General features: G+C 38.6%; 1 protein-coding gene across 1 annotated transcript in view; it reads right to left on the reverse strand.

The window, feature by feature from the left end:
* Nucleotides 1-25357, reverse strand: part of hmcn1 (hemicentin 1) — a 361968-nt gene that overhangs the window by 97069 nt on the left and 239542 nt on the right. Inside the window, 13 exon segments of the mRNA XM_052011513.1 lie at nt 708-914; nt 1152-1302; nt 2768-2913; nt 3079-3192; nt 4725-4898; nt 6748-6939; nt 8463-8549; nt 9443-9556; nt 11574-11741; nt 12907-13188; nt 16512-16673; nt 21013-21135; nt 22808-22904. Of these exon segments, the coding sequence (XP_051867473.1) occupies nt 708-914; nt 1152-1302; nt 2768-2913; nt 3079-3192; nt 4725-4898; nt 6748-6939; nt 8463-8549; nt 9443-9556; nt 11574-11741; nt 12907-13188; nt 16512-16673; nt 21013-21135; nt 22808-22904 (2017 nt within the window).

The following is a 25357-nucleotide window of genomic DNA, read 5'->3' on the forward strand; positions in this document are numbered from 1 at the left end:
GTGCTATTTCACCACATGCTGATAACGGGCTTGCTTTGCCAGAATAATTCACACGTCAACTTTGCTAAATGAGAATTCTCCTGCTGTGACTAAGAATCGTCAGAATAATAAAAAAAATCATAAAATTCACAAATATTGATCTTAACTCTATAATTCTGACTGAGAAAGTCTGAATGAGCATATCATATGTATTTTGGTATCTTCAGAAACCTGTGCAGATCAGAATAAGTTTTGCATCCTGAAGGATGGTTCATCTGTACCTGTTAATCAGGAGTCAGGCCGTCAGCTGAAAGCTGGACAGATTGAATAATGCAGCATATTGCATTTTGATAACAATGGGGGAATGTTTGCTGCTACTTGAATCTGGAGCCCCTTTATGTCATCTTCAACTTGATCCCTCCACCAAGCATTTCTTTCCCTCCTTTTTCAAGAAACATTTTTTTGGAAGGTTTGCTCCCTTCTTTTCCAATTCACCAACCCTCCTGTCAGTTAACTTCTCCGCATCTTTGAATGCAGCCACAAGAGTAAAGCAAAAATTATATTCCCCGATATCAGCAAAACAATTGCAACATGGGTGCTTTGTCATTAAATAATTCATGGTACAAGTATTAACCTGCAGAGTGGTTTGATTGCAGCTATCTTCGACTCCACATAAGGAGGTTATTTCCCCCTTCCCCCCCCCCCCAGTCTGTGACAGCAATACATACCTGGCAGTATCAGAACATTGCCATTAGATGTCAATGGTTTTCCATCTTTGTACCAAGTGAGAGATGGTGGTGGGACAGCATTGGTCTCACAGTACAAAGAGATGGGGTTGTTAATGACTACATCCTTGAATACAACTGTCCTGCTCCCTTCCAGTGCACTCCCATTCATATCATGGCTATTTTCTGGCTTCACAAAACTTGGCGGAACTAAATAAAGGATTAAAAAAGGATTATATTAAAAAAAGTTCTTCCTTACAAATCTTTATGTAAAAGGATAAAAACAATTACACTTCTGTATGATAAAAGGATAAAAACAACTACAGAACAGGTATCTGATAGAGGTAAATGATAACCTTTAGCACAGATGAGAATGACAGAGATTTACTTAAAAAGATCATTGCAGCACAAAGCACAATTGGGAATAAGCAAATAATGAAATCTAACCTTGAACGTTTACATCATAATCTTTCTCATCCTCCCCAGCAATATTGACGGCCACGCAAGTATACCGTCCTGTGTCTGAAATCTGGGTATTCTTGATTTGAATAATCCGCCCATTTGCTGTGATGGTGATGTGGTCATCTCTCTGCAGAGGCTTGAAATGTAAAGATTTGACTTTTTCTTCCCATGAAAATTCAGTGTGTTTGATCTTTATTTATTTAACAGAAACAATCACAGAAATAGATTCACTTTGATCGATACATCTTGCTGAAATCTGAATAGATAAATGGAATGATTGGATGGAAATTGATGCAATTGACTGTGTCTTAATAAAAGAATTTCATTGTTCCTCCCTCCTTTTAAGGCACCCACTCCATCAATTTGCTCAAATGGCAGTCCTAGAATATATGACTGATATGTGCATTAGAGCCATGCCTGAATCTCTTCTAACCTGGCCGTAACATAAGTAAATACACAGTACTTTTTAGCAAGGCCAACATTTATTGCTCAACCCCAACTGTCTTTGAGAAGGTGCAGGTGAGCTGCAGTCCTTGCTCTAAACTTAGTCAGAGTGATCTTGCAATAGTGGCAAAGCAATAGAGATGTATTTCCAATTCAGGATCATATGTAACTTGAAGGGAACTGCAGTGGTTCAAAAAGGCAGCTCCCTCCATCTTCTCAAGGGTAATTAGGAATAGGGAATAGAAGTAGGCCTTGCCAAGAAAGCCTGCATATTTGTATCTATTGATCACAGGTGAGGAGATATTGTGGCAAGGCTTTTATGAACATTACCTCATATATAGTCTAGGTTCAAGATTGCCACTTGAGCACAGAGGGCCGGTGGTAGGGGGAGCAGATGTGTAAGGGGTAAATGGGAATTCTGTTCGATGTCTTCATGCACTACTTCAATAAATGATCTACATAATTGTTAGTTGATTCATTGACAACAACAGAACATTATGTGCTGGTAACTTCACATATAATTTTCAAATGATCACTTATTAATATCTAACTGGGGATGACTTTAAGTCTTCAACTTTGAAATGACTCTGATGTTTCTCTCACTATTCACCCCCTCATGTCTATGCTGGCTCTTTGCTGGATGAATCCAAAATTATTCTGGTTGCTGCACTCTCAATTCATAAGCCCGTGTCTTCCTCCACTTCCAATATTCATCAAATTCCACTTCACTTATTTATATTTTTATCATGTGCTTGGTTGGGAATCCATCTGCAAGCTTTGCCCCCAGAACTCGGATTCCAGCAGAGGTGGGAGGATGGGCAGAAGCTCAGTATGATATCATTGATGAACTTCAGTGTTCACTTATTCTATTCATTCCTGGATTGCTATGAAGATAACTATTCCAAATCGCCTAAAATATCAGGGCTCAGATCCATTCAAAGCTCTGTTAAGTTATTTAAGAAAGGGAGGAGAACACATTTATTTGGTCTTTCAGATTTCATGAAACTATAAATCTGCTACTGTTCATTGTGACACTTGAATGGTTAACATGATTGTGCTATGGACAATGCAAGTTGCAGTGGAAACATATTTTCTCATAACACAAATACATCATTTTGAATACTCATTCAATATTATACATGAAGGGCTAAACAGACCTGTCCATCTTTGTACCAGTGAAGTGTGGCTGCTGGAATTGCATAAGATTCACACTCGAGAGTCAGGGTGCTGTTTACTTTTATCTTAACTTCTTTAGGTGACAGACCAAAATCTGGGATATCATCTTTGTTGATAGTAGGAGGGACTAGGGAAATTAAACAAAACAGCAAACCGTTATACACCCAGCTACCTGAATAAAGTGGACATCAGCAAAATTCAACATTATCTGACTTACTATGTTGATTGGTTGCCAACCTATTAGGTTTGTCACAGGATTTCAGAATAACTGATCCACACTGCAAACACTTACTGTAGACCTTTACTTCATAATTCTTTAGTGTTTCTCCTGCCTCATTAGTAGCAATACAGGTATATCTTCCAGCGTCCTTTTCCTGAGCGTTGAGAATCTGAAGAGTTCGCCCCCCTGACATTAGGAAGAGAAAGCGTAGGATTACCTGAATATATTGTTATCAATGAAAGTCATGACATGAGTTCTGCAAAGACTCGGCATGAACCAACCACAACAACACAGGACAGGAACTCCTGTCTTCCAGATTTGAAATCTAAGAGAATGCTGACTTATAATTAGATGTAATAATGGATTTATTATCTTTTTATTTGATGTATAACACATGGAATTTACTAATCTCATTCCATACCTCCTATTACCAAATTAATTATATTAATTCATATATTTTAGCTGGGAATAATAATTTGTTGTATAAATATTATCATAATTAGAATATTTCATAAAATATATTTTATATCTTTTATTCATTAATATCCACACAATTAAGTGAATAAGATGCAAAAAAAAACTGCTTAGTTGTACTTCAGAATTGTTAATGCTTTCACTCAGGTGCACCAGCTCGGAGCCGGCACTTACCAACTCCACTGATCACCTGAATTCAATCAATAAAGAGACACCTGGCATATCTCATTGCCATTTAGTTCATTCCAAGTGACCCTGCAGACATATCCTGAAAGGGATGCCAAGGGCATAGTCTGGCTGTATGATCAAGTGAAATATTCAGACTGTTTCAGGGCTCAGACCTCACAGATGATGCATACACTGCAGAATGGCAGGTTGCCCTCAAGTAGCCATCCACTGACACTGGGACAGCTTGAATTTTATCTGGCCCACTCCTCAAACCAATCACCAACACTGTCAGTCTGTTCTCATGACAGCACTAATGTTCTACAGCCCCAGAAGTTAAACTGTTTCCATGTCTCACTGCCATAGGTGTCCTGGGAAGCAGAGTTTGTAGGGCCCAAGGCTTTTTTTTAAACTGTTTCTAAATGCCTTTGATAATCAGAGTCAAATAAAACTAGTTGGAAGAGTTTTTTTTAATTATAGAAGTTATTTAAAAACATTAGGATTGAATAAACTAAAACTCAATCCAGGCTGACACCCATTCAAATGAGTGGGACCATGCTGCGTACATCAGTCATCCCTAGACTCAGTGTTGAGTTCAGCAGCAGAGTGGGAAGTCACATGTACTGGCATTAGACCTGCAGCGAGTTCCTGACTTCCACATTGCAATGTGCTGATTCGCACACTACAATCAGTTGGCAGTTCCCTATGGATTTACCAGCTAGCTGTCATCATGATCTGGAATATTTGTCATTCACTCCAACCTTTAAGAAGCAGTTGAGTGTCAGTCCAGCTCAAGCACTCAGACCATAAAGGAAGCTTAAACCAATACTTTGAGGGCCACCACCTGAAGCAAAGTGGCATTGATTAAAGAAGCTTTAATTGAGTATTTCATATTAGAGTTTGAAAATATTAAATAGCTACTTATAGTTACCTACTGAAAAATTGCAAGTGGTATTTAGCTCTTTGGGGGGGGGGGGGGGGGGGCAAAAGGGTGTTGTTATTCCAACCCATCTAATTTTCATGACTTCATAATGCCTGTGATATAATTAAAAACTTGGTTCTAATGTTCTTTTGTTTACCTGGAAGAATCTGGACATTTTTGTTGGATTCAAAAGGTGCTCCATCTTTAAGCCAGGTGATAATTGCAGGTGGGTACGACTGTGCCTCACACACAAGGGAGGTGGGGCTATTCAGAATAACAGTGACATCCTCTGGAGTGCCTTGACTGTCAACACCGGGAATTTTTGGAGACACTAAATGGTGAACAAGGAAACTGAAAATAAGTTATAAAACTGATTCAAGTTCTGACAAAGGGTCCTAGGACCAAAACATTGACTGTTTCTCTCTCCACAGATGCTGTCAGACCTGCCGAGTTTTTACAGCATTTTCTGGTTTTCATTCAAGCTCTAGTTTCAGTATAACTAAAAATAAATATTGAATACATTTCGTAGCAAAAAAATATTACAGGATGCCAACAAACTGTATCCTAAACAATGATTCCTGAAACATTTCTCATCAGACGTTGCATGCATCTTTAATCAAACATTTTAACTTGCCACACTAACTCATTATTTCAGAGTATTGCTTAAGGACATGAAGAGCACTGAAGTCACAGGAGCACTGAAGTCAAGCTAGATGCTTGTAAATGGTTGTGAGCAAATGCAGGGTGGCAAGGTATTTGTGGGGCCAGTGCAGGTAAGCTGGATGGTCTTTGTGAAAATTTAGAACAACCCAGCGAAAGAATATCCCAGCTGCCCTACCTGGTCAACAGATCATTATGTTGAGCAGGCCTTTTTGCATTGCAATAAGCTTTGTACAGTTAAAAAAAACAAGCTTCTTGTTTGTTAGGTTCCTCCCATCTGCACAGCACAGAGACATGAGAAAACCTCAAGTTACTGTGCCAGGGTTGCCAAAACTGGTTGGATACATTACTGGATATTTGGTCAGACAACACCTGTCCTGGAGCAAAATGTTGCAGATTCTATCGTGTAGCTGAGTAACTTTGCTTGAATGCTAGCAACCACTGTGCAAGAACCTCAATTTGTCGGCAGTGAAGAACAAAATCAGGGGCAGGTAAAACTTCAGTTTTCATCTATTTCCTTCCTTGAGTCCCTATTTCCTCATCTTCAGTCACAGTATCCATCTCTCCCCTTGCTGGACCTTCAACCCTCACTCCAAAGCTCATGCTCACGTCCTTTCCTGGAGCCCTATCTCCTTGCTTGCCCAAAGTCCCAGCCCTATTTCCCAAAGTCCCATCCATCAATCTCCCTTCCCCCCCCCCCCAAGTTCTCAACTTCCCATCTCTCATTTCCAGAGCCCCATCTTCCTGTCCATGTCTTCACCCTCCCACATCTTTCCCACCATCATCCTTTCCTACTGCAGCAGGGAGGAGAAGGTGGGGCACTGGAGATAACATCTGGAACCTTCCCTGGGTAGCAGCCAGCATTGTGATGCTCAGATCTCCTGGGCTCCGAGCAGCAGAGCTTAGGAACACATTCCAGATTCTGGGAGATTTGACAACACTAATCTAGGCCCAAAAGAACAAGAGTGGTGAGTGCGTGGAATCGGTTGCTGGCAACAGTGGTGGAGGCAGATACAATAGGGTCTTTTAAGAGACTTTTGGATAGGTACATGGAGCTGAGAAAAATAGAGGGCACAGCTTTGTGGGCCGAAGGGCCTGAATTGTGCTGTAGGTTTTCTATGTTTCTATCATAATGCTCAATGGTTTTTGGTGTTACAGACCTATTACTTGTAGGGCAACATTCAGTTCAGAGTAAAATTTCATCATCCTAATTCCATAAAAACTGTACTCTCTTGATTTGACAGATTCACACTTCAATGGTGTACACAGCTAATGCCTAATCCCTCCTTTGCTCTTTAGAAATGAAAAGCTCAGAGTTACCAACATTTTATGGCACATATTTAAAACCAGTGAGCTTGAGTTACATCAAAGCTGCTTAAGTCCTGGTGTCAAACAAGGCACTCTCTTGATTAAAAACCTTCACTCTGAGAAGTTCAAATATGTAGATACCTACTAATCTAGAAATGTTTTATCCAGCCTAGTGTGCTTAAGATGTGAGGAACTGTGTTAAGTCCACCAACCTAGAACATTTAGGTTGAAGTTCTTGTTCTTGTCTCCTGCTGTGTTAGAGGCTATGCAAGTGTATCGACCGGTGTCAGACACACGTACATTCCCAATCTGCAGAAAGCGCCCACTGGATAGGATCTGATGCTGCTGGTCTTCAGTCAAAAGTTCCCCATCTTTCAGCCATCTTATTTGTGGAATTGGAGTACCTTTTCACAAAAAAAAGTCCATAAGTGAATTAGTATTACATGTAATTACCATCTTGAATTCTTTGATCAAACAGCAGTAGCACAGCTAAAGATACACCTTTACCTAAAAAACTATTAGTATGTTAATTTAACAATATGGTGGCACTCTTGTGGAAAGTTAGGTGGATTAGCTAAATGAGAAAAAAGTCTAATTTTGCCATTAGTAAAAAAAAATAATTTATTTACAGGTTTCTGACATAGAAATAAGTAAACTAGGAATGTGTATTGGGATATTGCAAGCACTCATAATTTTTCCTCCTTCATGTGGGGTGCACATGGGAACATAGCTTCTCTATGTGCCTTTTGGCTACATAACACATACACAATTTAAAAAGATGTCCCAAGCATTAAAATTAATGTACTATGTTTTGTGAATCACTTACACTTAGAAATTCAATGCTATAAGGTTGAATGGAAACAAAATCTGTAAATCTGTGAAGTGAAGAATTATAACCAGCTTGTTCTCAAGTTGAATTTCATTTCATCTAGCTTGCTATTTATGTCACTGCCTGGATATTGTCCATAGGGGCTATTCTGCTGCCTTCACTTTAATAGCTGGCTGAAACAAATGATATATTGCAGCCATGAGAATAGAGTTACATATGAAGCTTGGTACATCAGAGACAAGTCAAAGTAGGATCATGATCTCATGAATACAGCTTCCTGTTAAATTACTCCGCTGGCCTGCACATATTTATTAAGGAAACAATGAGTATTTTTTAAATTATTGAAGTAGATTGGTCTGTGGGAATTTATGGACACCTTTCACTCTAGATATCACTTGCTATCTATCACTTCATGCCTCCTGTCACGTGCTTGGACTGTATGCGATTCAATATGGACTCGTGCACTGGTTTCACACATAAATGATCAATTTTACCCTCCAGCAGGGTAATCCAGCAGGGCCTGAGCGCTCTCTCTCTCAGGGCAGAATTTAATCTCTATTGATGTCCAACAAACTATGATGTATAGTCTGAAAGGTTATGGCGTGAATGTTACAAATAATAGCGTGGACTATGGTTGACATCAATGATGTAGTGCCCTCAGCACACATTTCTGATGGTTTTAATATGCTTTCAACCACTCCTTGTAACCTTTTGTGCTACACTGGTATTGGTCTATTATTGTCACGTGTACCGAGGTACAGTGAAAAGCTTGTCTTACAAACTGATCGTACAGGTTAATTCATTACACAGTGCAGTTATATTGAATTAGTACAAAGTGCATTGATGTAGTATAGGTAAAAACAGTAACAGTACAGAGTAAAGTGTCACAGCTACAGAGAAAGTGCAGTGCAATAAGGTGCAAGGTCACAACAAGGTAGATCGTGAGGTCATAGACCATCTGATTGTATAAGGGAACCGTTCAATAGTCTTATTACAGTGGGGTAGAAGCTGTCCTTAAGCTGTCCTATACCATTCCTACACTGCAGGAGGAACATGCAGATTACATGCAGGTCATCTCAGAATGTTTTGAGCTCTTACCTGAAACCTCACAAGTGAGAGTAATACTGTGATTCTCCTTTATTTTCACATCTTCCATCTTATCTTCATTAACTATGCTGGGTGGTACTATTTACAGACAAGAGTAATGGAATTAAATATTATAGTCCAGCAAAAAGAAACACGTTACACCTCTTCATTAGACTGCTGTCCTGTTGGCAAATACAGCAGTCAAATTATACACAGGAAGGTCTCCTCATCTTACTAATTGACTAAATACTTTACTTTTGGTAGTTTTGGTCAAGAAAGCAATGTTTTGTGGAAATTCAGCTCTTCACGTATGCATGGGATTTCACCCACCCAGCTGAGGAGGCTGAACTTAATGTCTCCTGATTTAAATGTAATTTTTAATTCCAACTTATATTTTCCAGTTTGTACTCTCCACGTTTCAGGAAAGGGTTTTCCATCCAATGGGTTGCCAGGGCTTGCTGTTCTTGCCCTGCTCACAGATGCCTGATGGAGGCTGTTGTGCAGGGTCAAATGCCCGACCCTGAATATCTACGCACAAGAGCCCAAAAAAACTCTGTTATTAATTGTCAAATGCAGTGAATAGTGAGCGTCAGTTCTTTACTACTGACCAAAACAATCCTTCCCAATGTATTACTGATTTGCAGAAAGGGATCTTGGTAGTTCAGCGCCTCTGGTGCAACTAAAAGATGATAATGAAAAAATGAGCCTTAAAAATTTTTATATGTTGTCAAAAATTAAGTCCTAATAGCAGAGCTTTCATCTGGAGACAACATTTCTGGACCATCATCTCATATGAATGGAATGACATTTTCCAAGAATGGCTCAAGCAGTTGTAAATATTTAACCTTTTGGCTGTTACCCCATTTTCCCCAAGTACACGACACCAAGAAGGCCAGTTTGATTTATATTATTACTGATGAGTTTGACAATGTGATCAGGAGTTAAGGAAATGCAAAGTGATTTGTTGAATTATTCCTGCATCCATTATATACCTAAGACATCAAGGTCAAAGCTTTTGATCTCTTCCCCTGCAGCATTTGTGACCACACAGGAATACATTCCAGAATCTTCCTCTGCTGCATGCATCAAGCGTAGTATGCGACCTCCTATGGGAAAATAGGAGGTCAAATGTTAAACAACATAAGCCATCAAAATCAGAAAAATAAATGCAGTAAAGCAGAATGTTTATAGACTTTCCAACAAAGTTGAATTAGAGTCCCTAAAATAATATTGACTAAATTTAAATGAGAAGAAAGAACATAAGAAAAAAAGAAACAGGAGCAGGAGGTGACCAATTGGCCTTTCAAGCCTGCTCTGCTTTTCATCGAGGTCATGGCTGATCTTCTACCTTGTGCTATGCTGTCAAGTGAATTTTCAATGCACTCTATCCATTTTCATATAAGGAGACCCACACTGTACATAATACTCCAGGTGTGGTCTCATCAATACCCTGTATAATTGCAGTAAGAAATCTTTATTCCTGTACACAGATCCTCTCCTATTAAAGGCAAACATGGTGTTTGCATCCTTATCTCTCGCTGGCCTTTAGCAACCTGTGAACAATGACCGTTTGAACATTAACGTTACTCAGTCTCACACCATTTAAAATTTTGGCATGATGCTTTTCTGTTTTGTACGCCAAAATGGATAACTTCACATTTTTCCATATTATATTGCATCTGCCACAATTCTTGCCCACTTACATAACGTAAAGCCTCTTTACATCCTCCTTCCTCCTCACAATCCCAATCCAAACTTGGAAATATGACATTTGATTCCCCTCAGCCAAATCACTGATGTAGATTGTGAATAACTGAGGCCCAAGCACAGATCCCCACAGTAACCTACCAGTCAGTCTGCCAACCTGAAAGGGTTTGTTTATTCCCACTCTTTGGTTTCTGTCCAACAGCCAACTCTCAATCTGGATCAGTATTTTAACCTCAACTCTGTTTGCTCTGTTCTTGTTCACCAACCTCTAGTGTGGGACCTTATTAAAAGCTGTATCAAAATCCAAATATACCACATCCACTAATCTATTCTACTAGTCATATCCTGGAAAAAAAACTCCAGCACATTAGTCAAACATGGTTTTCCTTTCATAAATCCACGTTGACTTTTCTTAATCCTGTTATTCTTCTCAGTGTGTTCTGTTATTACATCCTTCATTTTGCCTGCTACTAACATTAGGCTAGCAGGTAAGTAGTTCCCTGATATCTCTCTGCCTTATCTGTTTAAGAGTAAATTTGCTGTCCTCTGACCCACTGAAGCAATCCTAGAATCTATAGAATTTTGGAAGATGATAACCAGATGGCTTATTGTCTCCATAGCCATTCCCTTCAAACTCTGGAATGAGGATCATCAGATCCTTGGTGAGATCAAAAGTACATAAATCCCAACTTCCCTAGCTTTTTCTTTGGAACCAATACTTTTTCCTTTATGTTCCTCATTCTTGTTCGAACCTTGGTTCTCTGGTGTTTTTGGCAGGATTTTTGTACCTTCTTCCGTGCATCAGTGGAATGTAATTAGTTCATTCCAACATGCAATAAAACTACATCATGTAATCACAGAAGGACAAAGCACTAAATTCACATTCACCCCAAGGAGTTATTTACAATGTATGTAGGACATCATCAAACATTGGCACAACTGTCAGCTATTAGTTAAATAGCTGTCCATATCGGGAATCTGACCTTGTTATCAATTAATTACTTGTGTATCTTTTGTGCACCCCAGTTTCTCCATGGAAATATCTCAAATCTTGTTGGGCTCATTTTACAAATAAATCTGTGCTTCAGTGAATCTGGCACAGGCTGAAATTACAGCAAGATTGGTAAGAAGTGCAATGGCAGACTGAGGAAATGTGCTGGTCCAGCGAAGAAGCTGTCCAGAGTTGAGCTCTGTATAGATTTCACTCTATTATTCACAAAATAAATGGTTTGTTCACATTACAGGAATAGAACACTCTAATAACGTGGAAAAATTATAGCACTTTGTTGAGTATCTTCTAGTGCATGCAAAAAAGGCATTATTCTGCTGATAGATTGATGCCAAACTTGAAAGTTAGTCTTAACCCCTAATCTTTTGTAGAAACATGCAAATGCTGTTTAGTGATATAATGCTTACCTGAGAGTATTCTCAAAACATTACTCAGGCTGATTGGCTGTCCATCTTTTAGCCACGTGATTGATGGAAGTGGGATGCCTGAGGCTTCACAAGTCAATACAACGGGATTTTTAACCACAACACTGACATTCTCTGGTACTCCCAGGGCCCCACTAATACTTGGCGGCACTAAGAGAAAGAATATGAAGACTAGGTGATGAAAATTATATTTATGGAATAAAGAAGTCACTACTAATAAGGCAACCAAAATCCACATAAACATCTCTTAAAGCAAAAAACGTTACTGATCAACAGTGAATGATTCGACTCTTTAAGCATCTTTAAAACTGAGTTAGAATTAAGTGAACTAATAATAAGTATTTACTAAAATCAGAGTCAAAATTATGTGGATAGGTAATTCATTATTCCTAAGATATTGTTATTAAAATGCATCCTCCCTCCCTTTTTAATGCCTCTGTTTTCATGTTTCTTTCATACCTCTCTGAAATACATTCATATTTCCTGTGCAAGAAGGCAAGGATTGGTTAATGCTGCTGTAAAACTAATATCTATGCGGTGTCTTGGATGAGTCCCTCCAATTTCCTCCCCTTTGCTTGGACTCCACTCAAATTTCTCTTTCTCTGTTGACAGTAGGTGCAAGAATGGAATTTTACAAAAAGGTGATCACATCCCATCTGATGAAATTTTGAATCTGGCCAGTTTTTACATGTGTAGATGTAAATAGAAGCCTGTGATGAACTGGTTGGCAATTGATTCTTTTCATTACAGTCAACTAGATTATTTGAATTCTAAAATTATTACCTGGACCTTTCATCTAAATCTTCACCAGATTCACACACATTTGTTTCAACGTCATCCTTTGTTAGATTTCATTTTATGAATTCACTTTGTAGTATAATTAAATTCCTTTAACCTTCTCAACAGATACATGCCAACTATGCTTGTCACCTATTCAGCGCATTGAGTCTAGTTTGCAAATATCAGCAAAGTAGGGGAGATTCAGATCAGTTTGAACTCTCAAACCTAGAAAAAATTGCAAATAGTGAATAATAGATGTAATTGACACATCCAGGAAGCCAAACACGAACCTGAGGACTGAACATCATACTTGAAATATCAAGCTACAATATTTTATGAGAAAAAAATACAGGTGAAAGGGTTTGTACTGGCAAATATCACTGGTGACAAAGCAAGGAAACATTGGAAATGTAATACTTAGTGGAAATCTATTTCTTTCCCTACTAGTGGAAACCTGTAACCAAGAATTGGTAAATAATTTGTACAAATCACGGGGTCATTCCAGTTTAACCAATAGATGAATTAAATTACTTACCATGTACATTGAGATCATACTTCTTCTCAACCTGTCCTGCAACATTCACAGCCACACATGTGTACCGCCCAGTATCATAAACCTGTGTATCCTTAATCTGTAGTAGCTGTCCACCATTCAAAATGGTCACTCCTCTGTCATTCACAAGGGGGCGGTCATCTTTCAGCCATGTCAGTGCAGGTCGAGGAATCCCCTGGGCCTTGCATTCTAAGGTAACGTCATTGCCTTGGACAACAATGACATCTGTTGGGCGACTCCCGCTGTTGTGAATGGTTGGCCGAGCTGTCAAATGAAAACAAATTAAACACTAAAGAGAAAATTTGATTATTGTTGCAATTACATAGCTGTCTTCAACTTTCCTTCTTTAATGTTTTAATTTGTTGTTTGAGATATGTTGCCTTTCAAAGAGGAAGCAATTAAAAACCCTACAGTATACAAGTTCAATACAACACAGGTAGAGATTAGAAAATACCATCTAGTTTACACTAACAATTTTTATTCCATAGAGATGTATAATCCCACTTCAAGCATGTCAGTTTCTTTGTCATTTATATCTCAGTAAAGGGAACTACTAAAACAAAAAACTTACTGTCAATATCCCGCTTAACTCTAAAATGTGCCACCATTTTGAATAAATTGTTAAATATTTTTTGGAATACTAACCAGTCATAAAGTTTGATGGTCAACCATAACAATTCTTATTTGACTCTACAATTTTGCTCCTTCTGACCCCTTTATCCAAGCTGCCTGCTTAAAGAAGCAATATTCTGATCGTCAAAGAGAGAATGTAATTGCAGTGGCATCTAAGTTGTTACTGAACAGATACATGCCTGAGTGAATGAACTACAATATTTGACAAATATTAATTGTGAGTATGAACATTTGAGGGGTTTCCTTAACCAAGATTTATAGTATACATCATTTAATATTATAAGCTGCCATCCAGTTGTACTTAGAGCTATGACCCATAATCAAGGTTTGTAAAATACCAATAAACAGAAATAAAGAGAGCAATTATCAAACAAAGCGAAGGGTGATGCAATTGCTGTTCACTCATCAATCCATGCTTTTTGGTTATTTTGTTGATTCACACAGAATATTTAAATTCCCTCACATGAATGACAAACATCAGAATTTTTTTTGCAAATTGTGAATGGAAATGGAAGAAAAGGACAAGACACAGTTACTTAATGACAATTAGAAGCGATCACTCCAAATAGACACTTATCCTTAATTTTATTGGGAAGGTGCCAGACTTTATTTGCTCTATTTTTCAGTGCTTATACAGTTATCAAGATTATGTTAATAAGCCAAGAAATCTTGAATAGAACTTGTGAATGTTCAAGATACCTTTAATAGATTATTAAACAAAATTAGAGCATAAGTTATTGGGGTAATGTCGTAGTAAGGAATAAAGATCGATTGATGGGTGGAATGCAGAGAATAATGAAATAAATGGGCCGTGCATTAGGGGCCAGCCACAGTTGTTGACAATCCATATCAATAATTTGGATGAAGGTGCCATGAATTGCTGATAATACAAAGCTGGGTGGCAGTGTACAGAGGATGCAGGGAAGCTTCGGGGAGATAAAGACAGGTGAATTGAATGGGCAAGGACAAGGAGAAAAGGTGGAAAAATGTTCAGTCATCTTTGATCAAAGAAATAAAATGTTCAGTCATCTTTGATCAAAGAAATAAAATGTATTGTTTGAATGGTGAGATATTGAAAGGTATTGGTGCTTAGAGGGATCTGGGTATCCTTATACAGTGAAAGTCAGTATGAATGTATAGCAAGCAGTTAGGAAGACAAACAGTGCGTTGGCCTTTATTGCAAGAGCATTTCATCATAACAGTTTATGCTCCAATTACATAGGGTCCTGATGGTACCATGCTTAGAATATTGTGAACAGGTCTAGTCTCCCTTCCTAAGGAAGGACATACTTAAGATAGAGGGAGTTTAGAAAGTGGGAGGAGATCGTATTGAAATGTCCAAAATTCTTGTGGACCTTGACAGGGTAGTTGTGGAGATTATGTTTCTCTGTTGGGGGCATCTGGAACCAGGGGTCAAAATCTCAAAATATGGTGACTTCACCCAACTGATTGTGAATCTTTAGAATTCTCTACCCAAGAAGGCTGTGGAGGCTCAGTTGCTCAGTACTTCCAAGAGCAGATTTTTTGTAATTAAGGGAATGAAGGAGATTGGAGTTTGTGCAGGAAAATGCTGATGAGGTAAAAGGTTTTATTAAAGAGCAGAACAGGCATGAGGCCATGAGTAGCCTACCTCTGCTTCTATTTTTTATTAACAGATTATTGATACTGTGAAACGTGGAAGAACAGAGGAGCCCCTGTCACATACATGAGTTGTAAAATTTTGAGCAGCCTAGATGGTGTGAACAGGAAGGACCTATTTCCCTTGGCAGGGAGGTTCATAAACAGTGAACGTAGATTTAAGGTAACTGGAGAATGATTTACGGGGAATTATGGGAGTGTGCAACTTACAGTCTGAAACAGTGGTGGAGGCAGAAACCCTCATCACTTGGATGAACAACTGATTTGTGATAACCTACAGGGCTATGCACCAAGAGAATGGCAAGCGAGATTAGACAAAGTAACTCCTCTTGGGCTGGGTGGATGAATCTTACAACTGCCTCCCCTGCAATAATTTTTTTTAAATTCTATAATCATTCTTCATATGTGTTCCAGGTGTCATAACACAAAAAACCAAATTACTGATCGGAATTGCAACTTTTTTATCCACTAGCTAGCCCAGGCATAGGGAGGTCAGCTTTAACATCTTGTCTGCTGAGTAGCATTTTTAGCTATTTGGCCATAAGGGAACCTTACACAAATTAACATCTAATTATACATAATATTAATTTCATCTGATGCTAACTGCATTGTAGCAATATGAAAGTGTTTTAAAGGTTCTTCAGAAATGGAGTAAAGACAGAGAAACAAACATTCATTATAGACAACATATGATAATTTATCCAACTCGGAATTAAACATGGATCATCATAATATGTTGCACAATTTCTAATGCTAAAAGACTCAAAACCTTTAAAAGTCATTCTGTGTTCAGCTGATGAGAGGTGGGTTTAGCACGTAACAAAGAATCAATTGTGTTCGAGGTAGTAAACTGAGCTAATAAAATGTTTAAACTAGTTGTTCACTGCCAAGTGATTCTGAATGTTTAATACAGATGTTTCCACTTAATGTGGATAAGACTGATTTCTAGTTTGAGTCATATGGATTCATTTCCTATCCACGTTTCCAACACTATACTTTTGTTAGATATATGTCAATGGAAGATAGAATAAATGTCAATAGGAAGCAAAAAATTGTACTTCAATAGCCCACAAACTTGTAAAGAGTCTCCTGATTTACTGATAAGTGAGTGTAACTGGATGCATGCCTTAAATCAATATAAAAAAACTGTACTATTCCTGACTTTTCCCATTTGATTTGCTGTTTTACAAAACACTTCAGCAAACATTAAGGATAATGGCAACAATATCCCCGTATATCAATTGGTAGATCATTAGTAATGGGAAAAAGTTGAATTATATCTTAAAGTTCCTTTAAGGAAAAGTTCCATTGCATACCATAGACTTCCAGTGTGTATCCTTTCATTGTAGATCCAGCAATATTGGATGCCACACAAGTGTAGGATGCACTGTCTGATAGTTTAGCATTTGAGATCCGCAACTGTCGTCCACCTGAGACGATACGGACTTGTCCATTCAGATCATTCAGCAATGGGGAGCCTACAAGTAAAAACAACAATTAACAAAATAGGTTCAATGAAAACACTGTGGCAAGACCTTGGTGAAATAGCTTTATTACTTCACAACAATCAAGCTCACTGCTTAAAGCCATACGGTTACTGTTTCACACAACTTTACCAGGTTCTAGTAGTGATATTAAAGAGAATATTAGAAGTACAGAATTCATTTTCGTCCTTTTGAACCTTTGTCCTTTGAAATATGTCTTCTTGAAGCTTTAAATCACCTCTTGAATATTCATTTAGCAGACTATTAATGCACAGAGAGGGTAAGCAAACTGGAATTGAGTGATGAACAAAACTGGAAAACCATATTATTTTAAACAATAATAAAAAACAAAAAATGCTGGAAAAACTTAGCAGGTCAGGCAGCATCTGCAGAAAGAGGAATGGCCAACTTTTCAGGTCTTAGACGCTTCATCAGAACTAAGAGATAAAAGGACTTCAATCCGAAACATTAACAGTTTCTCTTTCCACAGATGCTGCCTGATGTGCTGAGTTTTTCCAGCATTTTGTTTCTATTTCACATTTCTAACATCAACAATTTTTATTTATTTTTTATTTTATAAGATAATGGAAATCTCTCCACTGTATGCTTAACATTCCAATTAGGTAAAATGAAAAAGATCAAAGCTGGCAAATTGGACAGTTTGTCAGTACTAATAACTGCAAAGTTCTGTAACAGCAACAAGATTTCAGTACTAGATACGAGCAAATGTTTATTCAACTTGAAAGCTCTATTTTCACAATCCTAGATGTTGCAGTATTTGAAAGTCCTCTTTGAAACTGCAACTGAGACCTGACGTGAGTAATTTAATAAACCAGTCAGCAAAATTGTATGTTGACCTATTCTCCAAGAGGCCATGAAACTGCTTCCAAATATTTTATTGGTATTGGTATTGGTTTATTATTGTCACTTGTACCGAGGTACAGTGAAAAACTTGTCTTACAAACCAATCTTACAGGTCAATTCATTACACAGTGCAGTCACATTAAGTTAGTACAGAGTGCATTGATGTAGTACAGGTTAAAAAAAACAATAACAGTACAGAGTAAAGTGTCACAGCTACAGAGAAAGTGCAGTGCCATAAGGTGCAAGGTCACTGTTACAGACTCAGTGAATGTCCCTTTTAAGATAGAGTTAGTTGTGTGTGTGTGTGTGTGTGTGTGTGTGTGTGTGTGTGTGTGTGTGTGTGGCGTGCTTATGTCAACAGAAGATAACGGACGTAATTACGTTGTTGAAGAAGTCAGTCAGTCGAAGAGAGAGAGAGAGAGAGAGAGAGAGAGAGAGAAAAGGGAGAGAGACACCAGCCTGCTAGTTTCTCTATCAATGGATGAGAAACAATAGCTGTGTCTGCCACTGAAATCTACGTGTGGAAATTGGAAGCAATCCGGTGGAGTTCATTTTGGTGCTGACCTGTAGAACGAAACAGGTATTTGTGTGGACGACCACGAGTTGGATGCTTTTCGGGTTGAGGAAGTCACTACTGAGTAAACACTGAAGTGTCGTTTGGGTTCCATCGTGGAACATTTGGATTTCGTAATTACTCTCTATGTTCTTTCTACATCTACGTCTTATCTTCACACAACGGTGGTTGTTGAAGAAGCCTTTGCTCATGTTTCACCTTATGGCTTGCTGAACTGAACTTTAAGAACCATTCCTGGACTTGGAGTTTGGGATTTTGCCACACACACACACACACACACACACACACACACACACACACACACACACACACACACACACACACACGAAGAGTTTAGTTTTTGGGGTTAATGTTCAAGGTTTAACATTTTTACTTCTGACATACTAACATTTTTACTTTTAGTTTTCTTATTATCATAAGTAGTGATTAATAAAATAGTTCTTAACACTGAATCATGACTCAATGTGTTTCTTTTGTTGCTGGTTCATGACAGTCACAACAAAGTAGGTCATGAGGTCATAGGCCATCTCATTGTGTAGGGGAACCGTTCAATAGTCTTATCACAGTGGGGTAGAAGCTGTCCTTAAGTCTGGTGGTACGTGCCCTCAGGCTCCTGTATCTTCTACCCGATGGAAGAGGAGAGAAGAGAGAATGTCCTGGGTGGGTGGGGTCTTTGATTATGCTGGCTGCTTAAACACCGCAGAGTTTGTACTAAGTGATTAAATAACATCTGTAACCTCCAGTACAGGCGTCAAGCTATCTTCATGCTGCCTGCTCATTTGTATGGCAACTGTGTGCAAACTGCACTGTTCATTGACTTACTGCTCAGCAAATGGCCCAAATTTTATGTGGCAAACATCAGTTAAGGCTGTCATTTATTATTAAGCCCATTCTGCTCTTCTCAAAAAGATAATGTATTGTGGCTGGAATAAGTGGGGGAAGTCATGATGGAACTTAGTCTGGTGTGGACATGGTAAAAGCTCAACACTGGACAGAGCAGGAAATACAGTTTTCAGCCACTGGAGTGGAGGGCTGGGCAGAGGAGGTGTAAAGTAGAAAAAATGTACTGTCTGCAGAGGACAAGGAAGCTCACCAAACAAGCAGTGTAATGACGGTGGTAAGAGGTAGTTGTGACACTACACAAAAAGTAAGTCGTAAAATCAGGCTAATTGCCACTCCATCAATCTATGCTCATTCATCAGCAGAGACTAAGAAACAGTGGAAGATCTCATTGATAATGTTACCAAGAAGCATCAAGTTACCAGCAACCCAGTTTGGATTTTGCTGAGACTGCTTGGTTTTGGACTTCATCACAGCTTTTGTCGATAAATGGATGAAAGAGCCAAGGTGAAGTTGACTGCCTTTGACCAAATGTGGCATCAAGGAACCTTGGTAAAACTGAAGATGACGAGAGTCAATGTTAAAACTCTCCTCTGGCTGCTGTTATACCTTGCAGAAAGGGAGACAGGTGTGGTCCTTGGGAGTCAATTATCCCAGCCCCAGCACATTCTTGTAGGAGTTCCTCTGAGCAGTTTTTTGGAGCTCAAGTACCTTCAGCCACTTCATTAATGACTTCTCATCATTGGATTAGAAGTGGGTAGAAGTGGGAATGTTCACTTATGATTGCACAGTGTTCAATTCTATTCAGCATTTCAGAGAAAATCCTGCAGACCAATTCTGCAGTTAGCAGGACCTCAACAACATTCAGACCTGATTTAATAAATGCAAGTAAATAATCTGACAAACAGGTGCCAAGCAAAGATCACCTTCAACCATAGATCTGAACCATCTCCTCTTGATTGTCAATGGCATTACCATCATAATTACCAACAATATTCTGAAGTTGTCACTGACCAGAAACTTAATTGCACCAAACACACAAATATTATGATTATGATAGCAAGTCAGATATTGAGTACCTTGCACCAAATGACTCACATCATGGTTCCCCAAAGCCTTTCCACTACCTACAAGCCAAAGGCCAGGAGAATAATGGAATACTTTTCACTTGCTGTACAAGTAAAGCTCCACCAATACAATAAAAGCTTAATATCAATGTACCAATTACATTGCTAACAAATAAGAAACAATTTCTGCTTACACTTTCAAATCTTCTTAACAACTCATTAAAAAGATTGCAGAAGACCTTGAGTGAAGCCTTGATCAGATGTGCCCACTTCTACCTGACCAGGATATTCATGCCAATGCCAGGCCAGAGACTCATGGACATAACAACTTCAAAACAAAATGGGTGATAACATTTCCATAATCCAGCATCTGGAAGCAACCCAATCCTCCTCTGAACACAATCACTTGGAATTGAATTAATGTATATGACCTCTGGATCATACTGTGTAATGGGATCAGAGTTAAGATGTACTAGACTGCTTTAGGATAGTACAACTCAGCCACTGATACACTCAGGTATCGGCTGTGCCCTGGCAACAAATTGTTGCTGCAATCGCAGATTGTTCTTCAGTTCACAGGAAAGTGAGGCAATGTTTTTAAAAACTATGAGTAATGAGCTTTGCTCAGAAGCAAGGATACTTCAGGGGGAAGCATTATTTTGGGTGGGACTTTTCCAGAGAACATCAATGTGACATCAAAGATAACTTGAAGCAATGCCACCAAGGAAGCTGGTCTATATCTAGACAAAAGCGGCTACGGAGAACGGATTCCAGTGCCAATGGATAACATCTGAATATAAAACTTGTCACTTCTACAGAAATTTATAGTGATGTTAAGTGCAGTTTTAAACAAATTAAGGACACAAGTTGCCATTTTTCAATGATCACTTTGGTGTGATCTTATCATTTACAGCATTTCACACCATGTATTATATTCTTGGTACACAACTACTTCAGCTGTGTTTTACATTCAATTTTAGTCACTCACCGTTCTTCTTCCACATCAAACTTGGTGGTGGAATACCACTGGATTCACAAACTAAGCTGATTAGGTTTCCTTCTATGACTGTCAGCTTGGATAATTCATTTGATCCTTGAATATTGGGTGGAACTAAACAATAGAATATAAGTTGGTTAAAATAACAGGACAGCTACATAAAAGCAGATACTTCAATCGTTAATTTAAACTTTAAATAGTGGAGATGTTGTGCATACAAAGAGGAAAACTAATTGTGAACAATTTCAGTATGATGTATGGATAAAAATGCCTAAAAAATGAAATTAATTGAAGAATTTAATGCAGAAATAACATTATTAAGTTCAGTTCCTATTAAAGGAAGTAGCTTCAACTGGCCCCAATCAAAAGTGTTTGGAATGTGTTCTATGATTTTGCTAGTCTGAACTGACATAAACTCTAATTTTCAGGGGGCATGTGGCTAATTAATCCCTGATCGACAGTATCTTAACTTTTCTCATATGCTTAAGAACAATCACTTGGTGTGAAGTTGTCCAAAAATAAGAACTACATTGCTAAATTGTTAAAGCATCGATCTTTTTAACTACTTTTTAATCCTCCGTGAAGTTCACATGAAATTTAGTAAAAGTAGCATTAACAACTTGCAAATGAATGGTGTTTTAATTCAGTTACTAATCTCATCATCCCATAGACATCACCCATGTCTTAGTTTATTGTGTGAACAAGGAATTTAATACTTGGTACAGAAGAAAAGAAATTGTCAAAGGGAACACATAAAAGCGTGTTCTGGATGAGGCTGTTGAGATACATCAGTTCATATTCCATTTGAATGAGCTTTTATTCTTGGGCCAGAATGACACATTTAGATTCAAGTTAAAAGATGCCAGAAAACAGGAGCCTCTTTGTTTTTTGGCACCATTACCCAGATTGAGAATTCCTGAGTGAAAGATTGTCCAGCCAGATGTAAGAGTAAAATTCCCCGTTACATTATCCCCACAATGTTCTTGAAATTTAACCTCAGAAGGGTAAGCCTATACTTCACTAGCCTGAATTTTTAATTTCCCACGCTAATCATCCTTATGGCCTCCTGGAATAATAATATCAAGCTGTCAGCAATTTTGTAATGTAGAAGCACGGTCATTAGGAATTGGATTAAAAGCTTGCTAACCCATTTCATTTAGGATCCATAAATTAGACCGTCCCATCGGTCTGGTTTTTACCTCTTTGCCTGAGATAAAATCTCAGTGTTCCAAAAGGCAGGTCACTGAGCTCCAGACTGACCCTAACATTCTCCAATGCAATAAAGTTGAACATTTACAACTCCAATTTATTGCACAGTTGAGGTGAGAGTGACAGCCTGTAATGTCAAGACAACGCTTGACCAAGTGAGGTGCCATGCACCAAGCCTCTCCTCCCACCAGTCACATTCAGAAACAGTAAGGCTATTCCAGTCTCCACACATTTCTTGGTAGGGACCTCCTTTTGCTGAAATAGGCCCCTTTCATTCTCAATCCAAGTGATTCCCATGATCTGGCAAGGGTTTTTCTGCAGCTTGTAATCACTCACAGGCCAAACCACAATCTTTTAATTCAATGGTTACAGGATTGCAAATGCGACAAAAGAAACCAACTCTGTAGACAGTGGTTGAGGAATTCTGATATTACAAAAATATTACTCAGAGATACCAGAACTGGAACTGAATGGTAATCTGCACATTGACATTTACTTACAAGTTCTACAAAAATGCTATTTAAGATAATTTAAAAGATGTTCTTAGGCTTACTTGGGCAATAGGAAAAAGGCTTACCCAGAATGTTCAAGTTGTAGTTCTTTTCTGTTTTACCAGCCACATTAATGGCTTCACATGTGTAACGTCCTGTATCCAGGACTTGAGCAGCTTCAATCTATGAGATAGGGAAAAAATATATACAATGTTTAGAATCAGTTATTTTTGTTTGTAATTTGGATATTTATACTTAAGCACATTAATGTTATGTTATCTGTCAGATGGTCAAGTTTCTTGTTTCTGCATTTCATAATGACTGACTTTCCCCTAATGCAGGTGACGGTGCTGACGTCAGGAACATTTCTGGGAGACTGAGGATCAGTGCCTGAATTCACTGGAGCCTGCTCTCACCAGTCTGATATTTTATGTCAAACGCAGTTCAATTTTATTTATTTATTTTTAAATATCTTAAGTTATGTGGTGCAATACACAAAATGCTGGAGGAACTCAGCAGGTCAGGCAGCGTCTATGGAGGGAAATAGACGGTCGATGTTTCAGGTCGAGATCCTTCATCAGGACTGGGTTAAATTAGTTGGTGTTTGCTTATTTTTGTGCTCGATATCATCCTCCAGCTAACTATTATAGCCTCCTCCTGTAAGTGAGTCTATGCTCCCTTTGACTTGGAATGTGCCTTTACCAGACCAATATTTTGGGTAAATATTGGGCACAATGACGGTGCAGTAGTTGGCATGACAGTTACCTTACAATGTGGAAAAATGTGCAGGTACAAACTACTCACACAAGGCAAATTCAAACCAGCTAATTACCCCCATTCAGTCTACTCTCATTCATCAGCAAAGTGATGGAAGTTGTTACGAACAGTGTGAGCAAACAGCACTTATCACCAACAACATGCTCACTAATGCAGGTTTGGGCTTCACCAGTGCTACTCAGTTCCAGATCTCATTGCAGCCTTGGTCCAAAGCAAGGATCCTCGAGCCAAATTCCAGAGGCCAGGTCAGAGTGACTACTTTTGAGAGTAAGGCACCATTTCACCAAGTGTGACATCAAGGAGCCCAGTAAAGCTGCGGTCAATGGGCAGAAAGTACACATTAATTAGAGTCATACTGAAAAGAAAGGAAAATGGTCGCTATTGTTGGAGGTCAGTCACCCTAGCCCCAGGATATTACTGCAAAAATCCCTCAAGATAGTGACCACAGCCTAAGCATCTTCAGCTGCTTCATAAAAGACCAATCTTCCTTCATAAGGTCACATATTTGCTGATTATTGCACAAATGTTCAAATCTATTCACACCTCCTCAGCAAATTAACTAGTCAACACCAGCATTCTGTATAACTGAGACAACATTCAATCATGGACTGATGAGTGACAAATAACATTCATGGTGCAAAAGTGCATCATGAACGTTACTTCAACGTCATCCAAACTTGCCATTCAAGGCATTCCCATCAATACAAAATCGGGATGAGCAATAAATGCTGGCCTTGCCTACAATGCCCAGATTCTGAAAAACAAATAAATGAAGAATGTAACAAGCCCAAGGAGTTCGGCAGGAAACCCTATCAACCTGAATCAACCACATCCTTGTATGGATCCCTTGAGTTCGGATTGGGGGATGGAATAAAGTTGCAATTAGGCTGTAAGTCAGGGTGTAACTTAGGCTAGAAGCTACTATTCAGCTATGTGCACAAAGGAAGAATTTACAATCATTACAAACATCATGCTTCCTAGATCTTATATCAATAATGAACACACAATCAATTTTCAGGACATGAAGCCACTTACGTCTTTCGTGGCTGTTCACATTGCAATATTTCAGCTTTGCCTTAACACTGCTACCTTTGAGAAAGTTAAATTCAGATACTCTATTGAAAACCTTTTGAAAATGCATCAAATCAAGGTCCATTAAAAGAGACATCTCTAATAATACACCATAATTTATTCTAATACAGTCTATTATTAGTATAACTTTCCCATTGCAATTAGGCTTGAGAAGTTTTTTTGGAGACAAATAGCTGAAGGTCTGAATCGATAATATTGCATCAAGAGGCATCTATGATGTGAGTGAATGGGGAAAAACCTCCTAAGCTTATCGGAATATCATAAGCCAAGAACAGGATGCTGTTAATGCAAAACTAACAAAGGAAAGAGACAACTTCTAGATGTTTGAGATGAACCACCCTCACAGCCTCCACCTGCATTTAAAAACCAACAAGACACATTGACAGGAAAATCTGGGTCAATGACCATAGTTGGTTAGCCATTCACAATATTTAAAATTGTGTTTGTTCACCCATAAATGCAGCAAAAATAAATGGTTGCTTTCCAAAGCATATCTCAGCTTGTGTATCAGTATCTAAAAGATGTGCTGATCAAACTGAATGGAATGGCCTTGAATTGGATGGCATTAAATGTTGCCCATGATGTGAAAAATCTACCTTGTTGGCCTGAAGTGTCCCGGGCTGCAGCTGTAAGCAGCAGCAGGGTCTAGAAGGATGATGAAATGGGGACACCCACCCGAGCCCACCAAAATAAATTACCTTACAGTTTTGAACTTGATATAGCCCCAACCACAGCTTTGCTGGCTGTTAAAACTATCAGGGGTTTTA

This window comes from Pristis pectinata, chromosome 3, assembly GCF_009764475.1.
Source record: "Pristis pectinata isolate sPriPec2 chromosome 3, sPriPec2.1.pri, whole genome shotgun sequence".
Taxonomy (NCBI): Eukaryota; Metazoa; Chordata; class Chondrichthyes; order Rhinopristiformes; family Pristidae; genus Pristis; species Pristis pectinata.